A 13,732-nucleotide genomic window follows, 5' to 3' on the forward strand; every position below is an offset into this window, starting at 1 on the left:
ACAGATTGTGGGAAGATTGTACCATGGCGGTAGAGGGCTGTTGTTTTGAGCGATATCGGGTAATGTGTCCAGAATATGGAGTTTGCAACATATCTCTTCGAACCGCATTATCAATGGCCTCGTTGACTGAGGTCTATTTGTGAAAATGACTCTGGAGGGGCAAGTTGTGACTATTGAATAGCACAGGTGTTGTTTTTGCGACTTTATTATGAGGACATATGCGCATGTAAGCAAAGCTTATCTATCTTTCAGTGAAGGCTCGTTAGTTTCCACATAGAGGCTATCCACAGGAGACGTTCTGTATGCACCACAAGCAAGGCGGAGGCCGTAGTTATGCACTGGGTCTAATTTCTTTAAATATGATTGCCTAGCTGATCCATAAACTATGCTTCCATAGTCCAAGCAGGAGCGCACAACAGAGTGCCACTGTCTTCTGCAGAGAAAATTTAAACCCATTATCACTGGCCCATTTCGTTAGCTTATTTAGTGTTAATTGGACCTGTCTCTCACATGTGGACATGTTGCACAATGTGTAGGCTATTTGAAGGTCGTCCACATAGAGTGAATACATTATGGAATTTGGCATTACTTTGCTAATCGTATTCATTTTTACAACGAAAAGTGTTGTGCTTAAAATGCACCCTTGGGGTACACCATTCTCCTGCAGAAAGGTTCTTGACAAGGTGGTCCCAAGACGTACTTGAAACGAACGATGTGACAGAAAGTCACTTAAAACCTTTAGCATTCTGCCACGTATGCCTAAATCTGCCAGGTTGCACAATATCCCAAACCTCCAAGTTGTGTCATATGCCTTTTCAAGGTCAAAGACAATGCTGTCGGTGTATAAAAGCCTCTCTGATAGTGTTTTCGAGACGCATGAGATGGTCAGTTGTTGAGCATCTTTTTTTTAAAACTACACTATTGAATATTTAAAAGTTTGTAGGATTCTAAAACAAAAGTTAGTCTGATGTTTAAAATACTTTCAAATGATTTTGCTAAAATGCTGGTGAGAGCAATGGGCCTGTAACTAACAGGAGATGTCGGCTCCTTTCCAGGTTTCAAAAATGGTACGGCAACAGCGTTTTTCCATGCCTCTGGCAATTTTCCTATGACCCAAATTACCCCGCCGGGGTGGTGCAGTGGTAAGACGCCCGACTACTGTGCCGGAGTACCCGGGTTCGAACCCGACCTCGGTGGCTGCGTTTCGATGGAGGCGAAACGGAGTGGCGTCCGTGTGCTGTGCGATGTCAGTGCACGTTAAAGAACCCCAGGTGGTCGAAATTTCCGGAGTCCTCCTCTACGGCGTCTCTCATAGCCTTAGTCGCTTTGGGACGTTAAACCCCACAAACCAAACCAAACCTATGACCCAAATTTTGTTAAAAAATTTTAATAGTGCCTCTATAGCAGGTTTGGATAGGTGGGCGAGCATTTCATAGTGAATTTGGTCAGGACCAGGTGCAGTCTGTTTACCAGCAGCTAGGAAATTTTTTATTTCTTGTAGTGTAATTAAACTATTATACGATTCTTTTGTACCACCACTTGTTGGGAGTTTTTGTTTCTCTGCTGTGTTTTTGTATTTTAGGAATGTTTCAGTGTAGTGTGATGAACTGGAAACTGCAGAAAAATATTCACCTAAAATGTCGGCCTGTTCTTGTATAGTTACCTGTATTCCGGGGGCTGTTAGAAGGGTAATGGTAAATGGAGAGTAGCTGCCATTTAGCTTTCGAACCTGTTCCCACATTTGTTTTGATGTTGTTGAGCTGTTTATTGATGTTACATAATTCTGCCAGGAGGTTTTTTCGGCACGGCTGCGGATGTATTGGGCTTTGGCTCTTGCTTTTTTAAACTTTATGAAATTGTCCTGTGTTGGGTACCTGCGAAAAATTCCCCATGCTTTGTTTTGTTCCTTTTTTGCTTCTTTACATTCTTTTGAATACCAGATTTTGTGATTTTGTTTCAACACTCCAGAGGACTGAGGAATTGCTATGTGCGCTGCAGTAAGGATGCAATTTGTGTAAGCATCATTTAGTTCATCTATATTATATTTATCTGAAGTAATTTTTTCTAGGCTGGCCTGCTCTCGGAACAGTGCCCAATCGGCTAAATGCAGCTTCCAGCGTCGCGGCTTGGATGGGATGATTTGTGGTGAAGATGCTAAGCTGATTAGTACCGATAAGTGATCACTTCCGTATGGGTTATCTAAAACGTCCCATTTAAAATCTGTAAAAATAGAGGGTGAGCTGAGAGATAAATCAATACAGCTCATTTTCCCTGAACTAGATGAACAGTAGGTTGGTTTCCTGGTGTTAAGGAGGCAGATATTATTACACAGTATAAAATCCTCTATGACTTCGCCTCTTGTATCTGTTTTCTACTGCCCCAATGAATGGAATGTGCACTAAAATCTCCTACTAATAAAAATGGCTCTGGAAGCTGGTTTAAAAGATCTTCTAATTCATGAATACTAAATTTAAGGTGTGGCTCTAAGTATATGCAGCACAAAGTTATTGTTTTAAAAGCCTGTAAGGTCACCGCTACAGCTTCAAACTTAGTTTTAAGTTTGTGTTCTCGAACTGCTCCTCCATTTTTTACTATAATGGCAATGCCACCTGAGAGCCTGAGAGCCTGCTCTCGGTCACGGCTGAAGACTGTATAGCTTTTGAATATGTTCTTATGTTTGGGACCTAAATTTGTTTCTTGCAAACACAAGGCTAGTGGTGAGTAAGTGGCTAATAAGTATTTTATGTCATTCATATTAGTTAAAAGTCCTCTGCAGTTCCATTGTATGAAAGCCATTTTGTATTAAATGAGTAAAGAAGGCTAAGTTTTGCTTTCAGGCCCTCTGATTCGGGGCTTATCTCTTTTTTGTCGATCCAAGGAGCTGCGCCGCCCGTTCGACGTCGACGGCACAAGACTGCCTTGGCTTGTGTCCACCGCATCTTCTGACACACTGGACGCCCGTGCGGACTGCACAAGTACGTTTGTGTTTGCCCTCACCGCGTGGTGAGAGGCTTTGGGGCCGGCTGACCTGGGGGTCTGCGCAGCCTGTTTTTCTGGTGGTAGCGTAGCGCTGGCCGCAGCCACCAAGGGCACGGATGGCACTGCTCCCGGTTCACTGTGTGAAACCTGGGCAGGTGCCAGAGTCTGTTGTGGCTCAGTGCCCTGTTGCGCCACAACAGAATAGGCAGGTTTATTTGACAGAACACGGTTTCGTGCTTCCTGGAAAGTTGTGTTTTCTTTGACCTTGATGGTAATGATTTCCTTTTCTTGTTTCCATATTGGACATGTGCGTGAATAGGCAGGATGACTGCCCTCACAGTTGGCACACAAATGTGGCTGAACCTCACATTTCTGGGAATCGTGTTCACGGTTAGCACATTTTGCACATCTCTGCTGGCCGCAGCAAGTCTGAGAGCTGTGACCATAGCGTTGGCATTTGAAGTAGAGGCGAGGATTTGGAATATATTTCCCGAGTTGAAGTTCCACATAGCCTATTTCGACCGATTCGGGGAGGATACTTTGTGCAAATGTCAGGACTAGGTGCTTGGTTGGAATCTCTTTGTCATCACGCCTCATTTTTATCCTATACACATCTGTTACGTTTTGTTCTTTTAGGCCCTCTAGCAGTTCCTCTTCAGTCGGGTATCTGAAGTCGTCGTCAGAGATAACTCCGCGGACAGCGTTCAGAGAACGATGGGGACTGATGGTCACTGGGATTTCGCCAAAAGACTTCAATGTGGACAGTTTTTCGTGCTGATGATTATAGAAGATTCCCAACAGAAGGTCTCCATTCAGAAGTTTCTTCACATTGTAACCCTAACCTATTACTTCGGTCAGTGTCTTAGTCACTATGAAAGGTGAGATTTGTCTAGTCGTTTTCTCGGTGTTGTCACTGTGTACTGTATGATATCGTGGGAACCTGTTTGGACTTTTCAGGAAGAGTTTGGAGGTTTCATCGGTGCGACTCCTTTTTCGAATTCGATCTTGTGAGAGTAAAGAAGCCATAAAAATAATGTTGTTTGGCCAGGGTGGCGGCCACCCTCCACCGAGCCCAACAAGGGGAAGGGACAGGAGCTTCCGAGAAAGTCCAGCCCACGCCAGCCTTACACCCTGACTATAAACAAATATGGCATAACACAGGGTGGTTAGCCACACAAGGTTAACCCTTGCCGCCTAGAAAAAAAAAATCCAAGAAAAGAGGAGGAGAGAGGACAGTTGTAAGAAAGAAGACAGGAAAGCAAAAGATGCAGGGGAGGATAGGAAAAAGCGACTGCCGATTTCCCCCGGTCGGGTCAGGCCAGAAGTGCCGTCTATGGGAAGTGTGGGCCAAAGTGGTGTGGTGCCTCCACCGAGGGCCCTTAAAGGTCCAAGCACTCGGCATCGGCTCAACCATCAGGATCCCCTTTTTCCCAGACACGGCGATGCCACGCACGGCTAAACGTGGGTGCTCGGGGTCCGTGGTGTCGCACAGTACACACAAACACCTGCGTTAATAGGTGCCCCCTGTAGGGGAAGAAGAATATTGTCACTCTCTGCTGCAAATGAGGCTAATTTGCATGGAGAGTAGTAAGGAGTACTAAGTGGACCTGCTAAGTGCTGTGCACCAACTGACAAGTGCCTGGCAGCAAGTTAATGCAGCCACTATTGCCAATGCCTTCCACCATGTGGGGTTGGTGGTGCCAAGTGACTGCTCAGAGCAGAATGACTGCGATTCTGTGGATGAGGACTGTACTGAAAATTTGAATAAGGGAAGATTGTTTCTGCACTGAGTAGTAAAAATGTTTCTGTTGACATGAATGCATATGTCAGCATTGACGAAACTGTGCAGACGTGCAGGGCTGACACTCTGGAAGATCTAATTCAAGAAGTGGTTGGCCTGCCATCAGAAGCTGCTGCTGCTGATGATGATGGCAAGGATGTTATGCCTGTATCTGCACTGGTCACATGCGACCAAGATGAAGCCTGTCTGGACACTTTAGTGCAGTTTCTTTAACAATGTGAGAGCACTGAAAAATATCTTAAAAAGTTAAGCGCGATGCCTGCGTTCGTAATGGCCAGTTGATTTTCACGGCAAACTCAAAAATAACAGACTGGCTAACAGTCAGCAGTGCCTGATAACTGCAATTGCAGCGTGTGCAGTATGACCAATCAGTATGCAATAAATGCTTGTATTGCAGTCATTTTTTTCCTCAAAGGCCATTTCATTCATTTGTTCTCATATAGGAGGTATTTGAACACACCCTGCATCCTCAAACATAATTTTCTGAAGCACTCCTGATTAGCCAAACTTCTGATAAGATGAACAATTTTCATGGTCCCTTGGAGTTCGCCTTAAAGGGAGTCTACTATCAGTAGCGTGAAAGATGAGCTGTGAACAGTAACTATTTTTACGCACTTAATTTGTTTTTGTGCAATTTGACTTTTTCACCTTCTTCCACAAAAATGTTGTACACATGGTTGCATTTTATACCGGATGGTAACTAGACGTAGGTTGATATTATGATGTGATGGCGCCCTGCTGCTTTGTACCTACAAGTCATGTTACTTGACTACAAATTTCATCAAGAGGTTATTTGTTATCTACGAGAGACAAAGAAGGAAATGAGGAGAAAACTATAAGAAAAAAAATTCATAAGAAGAAATGAACATTCAGCATGACCAACAACCATTAACTCGCTTAGATATCCTGCAGCTTATAACTTAGCCAATCTGCGACTATGGAATGCAAAGATTTTCCCCCAAACCAGTTAGTAACTACTATAATATCTCAGAGGTTCCAGAATTCCTTCCACCTGTTTCCATGGGGACACGATGGTATTTGTAAAATAACTCACTTTCCTATGTGGCAAAATAAGCCAGACAAGCCAAGAGGAATGTGTATATAGTGTTTAAGCTGAATCAAAAAAAAGCAACTGCCAAGGCAAACCTAACATCGACAATGATGATGCTGTCACCCACCAAGCACTTTCTGTGAATACTCATTTAGCTATGTTTTTTCATGTATCCATATTCACATCATGGCATAAAGAACACCTTGAGAGCGAACTGTGAAGATCACCACTGAAGACACCTGAATGCCGATTAAGAGCAATTGATCCAAACAAGAGCATTAATTGGTAGCAGCCATGAAGAGTATTCTATCCAAGACCTCACCCTCTGAGCAGCCTGATTATGGAATTAGCCAGAATGTACACTAGACTGAACTCAAAGGGGAGTTAGAGAAACAGACTGCCTTCCAGCTTCGGCTAAAAAACCTGCTCCGACCGTCCAGATTCATTTGTGATCAAGACAACAGATGTTGTCCCTGTTGCTGTCAGCACAAGAGGGAAAAAAAATCTATGGGACATGCCGACACAAATTGAAAGATGCCTAATGAATTTTACTGATGCTGCATTCGCGGCATCATTGACAAGATCCCCTTTACTCATTTCTCTTTCTTTACTCATTTTCTGATTTTTCTTGTATACCACGGGAAGGACTGCAACTTTGCTGCAGCTGGGAACAAGTCAAGCTAATTGTTCGAAAGATGTTCACAATTTCTAGAGCCGAGGTCAACGAGTCGCGAAGAAATATATGCTGCTTTCAATGCCCAAAGGTAAAACTGCTCATAAAGCACCGAGTTTCTCAGCAGGTGAGCTGTGTAACTAACTCTCGATTTACTTCTAGAACAATCACTGGTACCCCCTCGTCTTGGTAGAACATCAGACTTGTGGAATCCCAAGCAGCAGTGGGACCCAAAATGCCCTGCTGAAGAGAGTGGTGTCTCTACCCTGAAAACAGGGCTGGCAATTGAGGCACTCTAACATAGCATGTTTTTTTGAGCCGGGTTTTCACAAGGAGTGAGTGCTTTTCATGCAGCACATGGCTGCACTCCATGCTCCAGAGAACAACTCATCACTGGCATAACTTACCGAACAGTAAAAGCCAGCAGGGCAGAGAGTGCATTCGGTGGAACCCCTCAGCAAAGTGTAGCTGCCGTCGGAGCAGGCACTGCATGCTTCAGGTCCCAGCAAAGGCTTGTAGAAGCCTGTAAAGCATTAAATGCACTTCAGGAGCAAAATTTTTATTGCAGCAGGTGAATCACAGCATTCCAGCACAGTGACTTCTGCAAATTCTGTCCTCCACAAAGATTTTGGAGTATGTCCCTTCTTTGCAATGACATCCAAGACATTAACAAGTATTAACAGCCACATGGAACTAACCTATGATCAGTGAATAATCTATAATAGAGTTTTTTCTCAAGAACAAGGTGCTAGGCTAGTTGGAACAGCATACCTAAAGAAAAAAAAAGGCGCTAGGAGCATGGACAAAAACCCGAAGGAAGAGAAGGACACAACTTTCTTTGATGTTTTCGTTCATGTTCTTTGGGCTGTTTGTTTTAGGTATGGGTTTTTTCTGTCATGCTTTAGTTTCAGCGGTGAAACAGCGGCTAGTCTATAGCCCTGTATACATGGACTTGACAGCAGCGGGTCGAGTCAGCGTTGAGTAAGCGAGGCCACCCTTACTCGACCCGCTTGATGTCTAGATTAGCTCACTTCTTGCATTAAGTATAGCAGCAGCACCTAATGTCGAGATTCGAAGTTATTGCGCGAGCTTCCTGCTCCTGTTTGATTTTCATTGCCTTTTACTGTCAAGAGCTTTGATTATTATTATCGTTGATGAGCACTAGAAAGCATTAAACTTCACTGATGCTTTTAGCTGCGCTGAGAGCTTTTTGATCCCAGAGTTCCCCATAATTCGACTCCCTGACTCGACAGAGTCTACATGCTTTTAGACAAGCGGGTCAAGAGAGTTAACCTACCCCCTGCAAAAGAGTTAACGCGACCCGCTCTGTCGCTTTTTTTACTCGACCCGACTGCATATACATGAGCCTGACAACTGGTACTTTTTACTCCACAGGCTTACTCGACCCGACTCGAGTTCATGTATACAGGGCTTATCACATCAAAGTTCAGTTCAGTACATATGAGTCATGCAAAAATAGTAATATTTTAGCCCCTGTTCTATTTGCGGTTGTTTTGGTTTTTGGAACTGGCTCTTGTACAAGTTGTAGCACATGCAAATAAAAAAGCAGCAAATATATTGCAGTTTCTTTAAGGAGAGAGAATAAGCCCTATCTTTCCCATGTATTTTGGGGCATAGTGTAGTGCACTTTTCTCAGTGGCTAATAAAGATAGTGGCACAATAGTTGCATCATTTTGTTAAGAATTTTGTTAAGAATTTTATCCTCTAGCTACTGAACCAAAATTATTTTAGTATACGGAAAAGCAAATAGTCATTTTTTTTTACTTCCTACACACCGAGTTGAATCAAATTTTCGTACGTTTATATTATAAATTAAACAATCGTCTTCGCATACCCATAATTTTGGTAAAGTAAATTGTCACGTATATATATTCTATGCACAGAAAAAAATCAGAAAAATAAAATGGTCCCGACATAACAAAAAATGTTGTTTGTTTCAAGAAAACTGAGCTTAAGTAAACAAAACCCCCCCCCATCCCAAGATTTGAATTGAACAAGATGGGAACAACTTGGATTGTTGCTAGAGGGTCTTCGTTCTTTCAGCTAATATGAGAAAATTTTCACATTTTTTTTTATTTTAACTGAAAGCACAGAAAACATTGTCCGTAAACAAGGGGGTGTCACTGACCGCTTTTCTTTCAAATCACTTTTTCAGTTTGATATAAATTGCATAAGATGAACTGTGATACATGAAAAGATGAAGTGAAGAAATTCCTCTAATATTCAGAAATAAATGAAAAATTTATCTTTTTCAGGCTTTTTTGCTTACCCTGTCCCCTTAAACCTCGCATGGCCTAAACTTAACTTTGACATCATCGCCACCATTCAGCAAGCTAAATAAAATTGAAACATGAGAGAAATATTTCAGTTAATAGATTATTGTGCAGCTGGCATATTCCTTGTGGTGATCCATGTATTCCAGGGGTCTCAAACATGCAGCCCTTAAAGCTGTGGTATGTGGCTCAGCCCCCCGAATCTCTGCCTTTGTTCTGAAAGCATCTGCCAGCTCCATAAGTGAGCTTCGCCATATGACTTGCTTTTCAACAACATCAGCCAGAAGTCCTTTCCCAGATGGTATCCTTTCTTTGTGAAAATGAAGGTAGGGGCCCTTTAATCTGCATGAACTCCAAACGGATATCAGCTGCCTTCAAGGGGCCAGAGAACCAAGCCATGGGACAAACCTCATTTTCTTCACCCTCCCCCCCCCTTCCTAGTCTACATTTAATTTTTGAGGACTGGTGACTATACTATTATTCACTGTACACTTTCAATAGCTGTACCTGAGCTATCTTGGTGAATACAGCCTGGAGTTTATGGTGAAGGTATGTGCCACTTCACTTTTCCAGAGAGAACTGGGGATGAAACCTTTTGGTTGATATTGGCTGCAAAAGAAGCCTTGCAGACAAGCTGACTTGGAGATTTCTGCAAACGGTCTGTTATGAACTGGCTTTTCTTATTTTTTCATTGCATCCTCTCGCTTATCAGATGTTGGCAATCTTGAAACAAGCTGGCTACTCATTCATACTTTTGCACGAAAACTGAATTACACAAATTTCCTAGCCTGCCTTCACCCCTGACTGGTGTTAGCGATTGTCTTATTCTTTCTTTATGCCCATGTGTAAAACACTTTTCTATAACACTTTTCTATTTCGGCATCCACTCCTTCCTAGACAGAGGCCATCTGCCCTTAGGCGCGCATGCATTGAAAGTCTCATTTGCGGGGTTCATCCGACACCCTCTGTCAGTCTTTATGCGTGTGCGCACCTGAGACAGTCTGACCTCATTCCTCTCATCCTGGTGCGGTTTTGAGAGTTAGTGTGCGTCTCCAGTGGCAGCAATGTGAGAGCTGAGTATGCAGTGCGTCGGCAAAGTGAACGAACACATTGTGAAACTGTGCGATCTTTTCAAGTGAAGTGTGTGAACAAAGAAGCTTGTATTTTGTACCTTAATTATTTGCAAAGTAGCCATCGTGCTTCTTCATCTTTCTATTTGAGCATGAAGTGTTTTCTTTAAAACTTGCATTTTTAACACTGGCATGAGGCGAAAGTATTTAGGAGTAATAAAAGGCATGCAAGATGTACTTCCCAGTAGCAGAGGTCACAGGTAATCTGTAAATTGACCTATTCCCTGCCTTCTGGTGCACTCCAGACAGCGCCATTTTGTTCATTCGGTGCAACCTCATTCCAAAGACAAGATGGTCAGGTAATGAAGGATTTTGATGGAGCTGAGGCGCACATCACATTGTGCACAAAGCATGCCTACATGAGTAGGCCAGAAGGGCTGCACAATCCCTTTTTTGTTGAAGAAAAGGAAAGATAGAGATCAACGCTTGCAGCCCTTGTCAAGCTCTCATTCCCTTTCAGAAAGGAGAACAAATGATGCCAATCTCTCTTGTATTTCGTATTTCTTCCCCTTCAAGTTCCGCACTTCCCCACTGCCAGCAACACTATGAAAGTTTTGTCCTCCCTAATTTCTTAAACCTTGCTCTTAGCTAAACATATATTTCTACTGAACTCAACTCAAAGGAATACTCAACCATGCCAAGTTACACGATTACCTTGGCATATCACTTCTAACGTCTGCTGCTGAAAACGTTAGTGTCAAATTCATCACCAACAAAGCTAACCGCATGCTAGAATATTTAAAACGTAACATTCATAGCCCTTTTGAAACTAAGCTTTTATTCTAGAAAATAATAAACCGTTCATGACTCCAGTATGCATTGTTAATTTGGGACCCAGGCACTAAAGTTTTGATTAACCAGGTTGAAATAATTGAAAACAAAGCAGCTTGATTCAACTTTTTCAAATTACTATCACACTTCTAGCATATCTACAATGAAATTAACCTTAGACTCTTATCACCTGCATTCAGTCCTAAGCTCAGACAGCTATGTCTATTTCAAGAACTTTTTCACCACAAGACACTGAGACTTGCTCAATTCTCCAGCATATTTGTCTTTGCATATTCATAAAATAGGCACTTGTAAGGCTAAAACATTCAATTAATTCATTTTGTACACATTGGACTGAAATCACCTTCCCTCTTTTGTTGCAATGATAACCCAACTGTTATTACAGGCTGGGGTATGTCACATATAGTAGACTAATAATGTTTATTACTGTATCAAATAGATTACTCATTGTGTGTCTCATTTATTTTCTCAACTTCATTACATTGTGTATTTTGAAATGCACCTATGCAAATATAAACTCTAAATGTTACAAATGTTCATGCACACCGTGCAGACTGATGTGTATTACACAACATTTTATTCTGTATATTATGAACAAACTTGTCAAATATTATTTTTGCCGTTCAAATTCCTGCAGTGCTTATCAACACCTTCATATTTTTAGGCCACTCTCTTCCGCACTGTTTTACACTTTTTGGTATGCACCATGTAAGAAAAATCATTGGTCAGGTTGAGAGCACGTACTTGTGCAGGAACCTATTCCCTTCACCGAAAGTCAACAAGTCCGCTATAAGTTGAAGTATGACCGGCGACCGCATCAGAGTTACCATGTGAATTATGTCTGCACAAGACCCAATTCCAGATAATGCTTGCCTTTTCACAGCTATGCACTGCCAAGACCTCATGCTTAGTACTGTAGGTTAATTTGTGCAGTTCTCAAACAAAATCTCTGTTTGACGTTTTATTTACTCAACAGACTGCAAGATGCACACACTTTGCAAAAATAAAATAATCAGTGTCAGTCACCCTCTTCCCTTCTTTTGTTTCCCAGCTCCGCCCTGTGGAAGGTAAAATGTTCTTAATGCGCGAAAACAATAACGGGTTTGAGACCCCAGACGTATACTAATATCCTGTCCACCATTTCAAAAAAGAAAACATGTAACCAAAAATTGGATGTGCATACTCCTTACAAAATAAAATGCCCATTTAGTGCACTAATTTTTGTGGGTGCTGCTACAATTCTGGCCAGTTGTAGCCTCAACTGCAATTTGAGCTCTCTCAGACATATGATGATAAAGGGGAGGAAGAAAAGCAGGCAAATGCATAGCAGTATGCTTTTTTTGACATCCCTACATGCCAAAATCTTTTTCAGTAACCTCTTGTACTACTGCAGACAAATTCTTGAAGTATTTTGTTAATTCTCTGAGCAATACATTGCGCCACAAGTTTTCATTGCTGCACCACTATACTCTGTAAGCATAAAATACAAATCTATGCCTCATGATCCAACCTACCCACTTAAAAAGTGAATCGGACCTAGGACAGACAATATTTTGTTCATAAAATACATATCAGAAGAACATTTTTAACGTTCTGGGAATTTTTAAACGTGCTTACTTATTTTATTCAATGCCTGTCTTCAGGGGAAGGGTTAAATGAACACAACTTGCTGCATTATGTGGTGGGACAAAGTATTTAGCGACAGCTTAGTAAACTTACATCTGTTGCTAACCAATATGCTATAGCAGTATACCCATTAATGGCAGTAGTCAAGCGCTGTTTTGTGATTTCCTCACCTGCTTCACAAGGCGTGCAGTTCTGACCGCGCTGTTCTGTGGTGGATGAACCAGGGGGGCAAGGAAGGCACGATGGGCAGCCTGCCTCCCTAGAACCGTGTTTCGTTTAGGTGGTATACCTATACAGCCCAAGCGATTTGCATAACCTACCTGCAGAATGTGCCAACTGAGCATGGCACACACAGTGTGTCGGTGGCATCGTCGGCTGGTGGTTTCGGACAGTGTCCTCGGATCGGGCAACAGTCGCAGGCTGCATGGTGAATCGAAATATCGCGTAAAAACTGTCAGCAACGGGCGCTGTTTCATGCCGAAATGAGTCACTGCGTCAGTAATATTTGTTTATACTCACCTGAGCTTGCATACGTCCCTGCAACACACGCTTCACACTGGCTCGAGCAGTTCGCACTTGCATCACTAACATGACTCACGAAAGCTGAAAGCGGAAATATTTTCAACATTACGCAGGCAATACGAAGTAGCGACAAATGACACTGTCGTGCAAGCCAAAATAACCAGCAACATAATAAAGCGCGCGCGTAAGCTGTGTTGCGCATGTGATTGTAAAGTGCGCTTAGCGAAATTCGCTTTTGAACTTACCGAAGAGTACAAAAAGTTCGGCAGTTCCCGGCAACATACGGTTCTTGGACGGTGGAATCTTGAAATGCATCAGCACCTTCATCCTATCTGGAGATGCAAACAACATGCCTCGGACAACGATTGGACGGGGTAAACTTTAAACCTTGACGCACGAATACTAAACAGACGAACGATGTTTGGACGGGAAAAAGTTCAGATGCGCCGGCTTCTTCATTTTACCTTGCCGTACAAAACAAAAACACTGGGATAAATTTCATTTCCCCTCACGTTGCCGCAGGTCCACAGAAACACGCCGCTCACTTTTGTTGCGATGGGGGACGACTTCTTTTGTTGGGCTAAGCGCAAGCACAGCCGCCACGCCGTGCAAGGCCTCTGCCCTCTGCCTCTGCTCAGCTGACCGAGTACGATTGGTACGATTGGGCAGAAAGCCAGAGGGTTTTCGGCCGTCGGTTTCGGTTTTAGCTACCGCAGCGACCGCAGCGCACCTTGTGAGTGCAGGAGAGATCGTGATACGCGATACGCGATACTTCCTTCGTATGTTGTGCTGTAACGCAAACTGCAAGCTTACGGCTTTTTACAATTAAAGCATCTTCACTTGCTTCCTTTTCGCCAGAGCTTT

General features: G+C 42.8%; 1 protein-coding gene across 1 annotated transcript in view; it reads right to left on the reverse strand.

Annotated features, from left to right (window-relative positions):
- LOC146206694 (uncharacterized) overlaps window positions 1–13,529 on the reverse strand; it is a 35,503-nt gene extending 21,974 nt beyond the window's left edge. Inside the window, exons 1-5 of the mRNA XM_084591497.1 lie at window positions 13,114–13,529; window positions 12,866–12,949; window positions 12,667–12,766; window positions 12,517–12,605; window positions 6,912–7,027 (exon numbers count right to left, since the gene is read on the reverse strand). Of these exons, the coding sequence (XP_084447623.1) occupies window positions 6,912–7,027; window positions 12,517–12,605; window positions 12,667–12,766; window positions 12,866–12,949; window positions 13,114–13,219 (495 nt within the window). The 5' untranslated portion in view covers window positions 13,220–13,529. The remainder of the gene's footprint in view (window positions 1–6,911; window positions 7,028–12,516; window positions 12,606–12,666; window positions 12,767–12,865; window positions 12,950–13,113) is intronic.
- Between the last annotated feature and the right edge of the window lie 203 nt (window positions 13,530–13,732).

Source organism: Amblyomma maculatum, chromosome 1 (assembly GCF_055883805.1).
Source record: "Amblyomma maculatum isolate TAMU_Amacu chromosome 1, ASM5588380v1, whole genome shotgun sequence".
NCBI lineage: Eukaryota > Metazoa > Arthropoda > Arachnida > Ixodida > Ixodidae > Amblyomma > Amblyomma maculatum.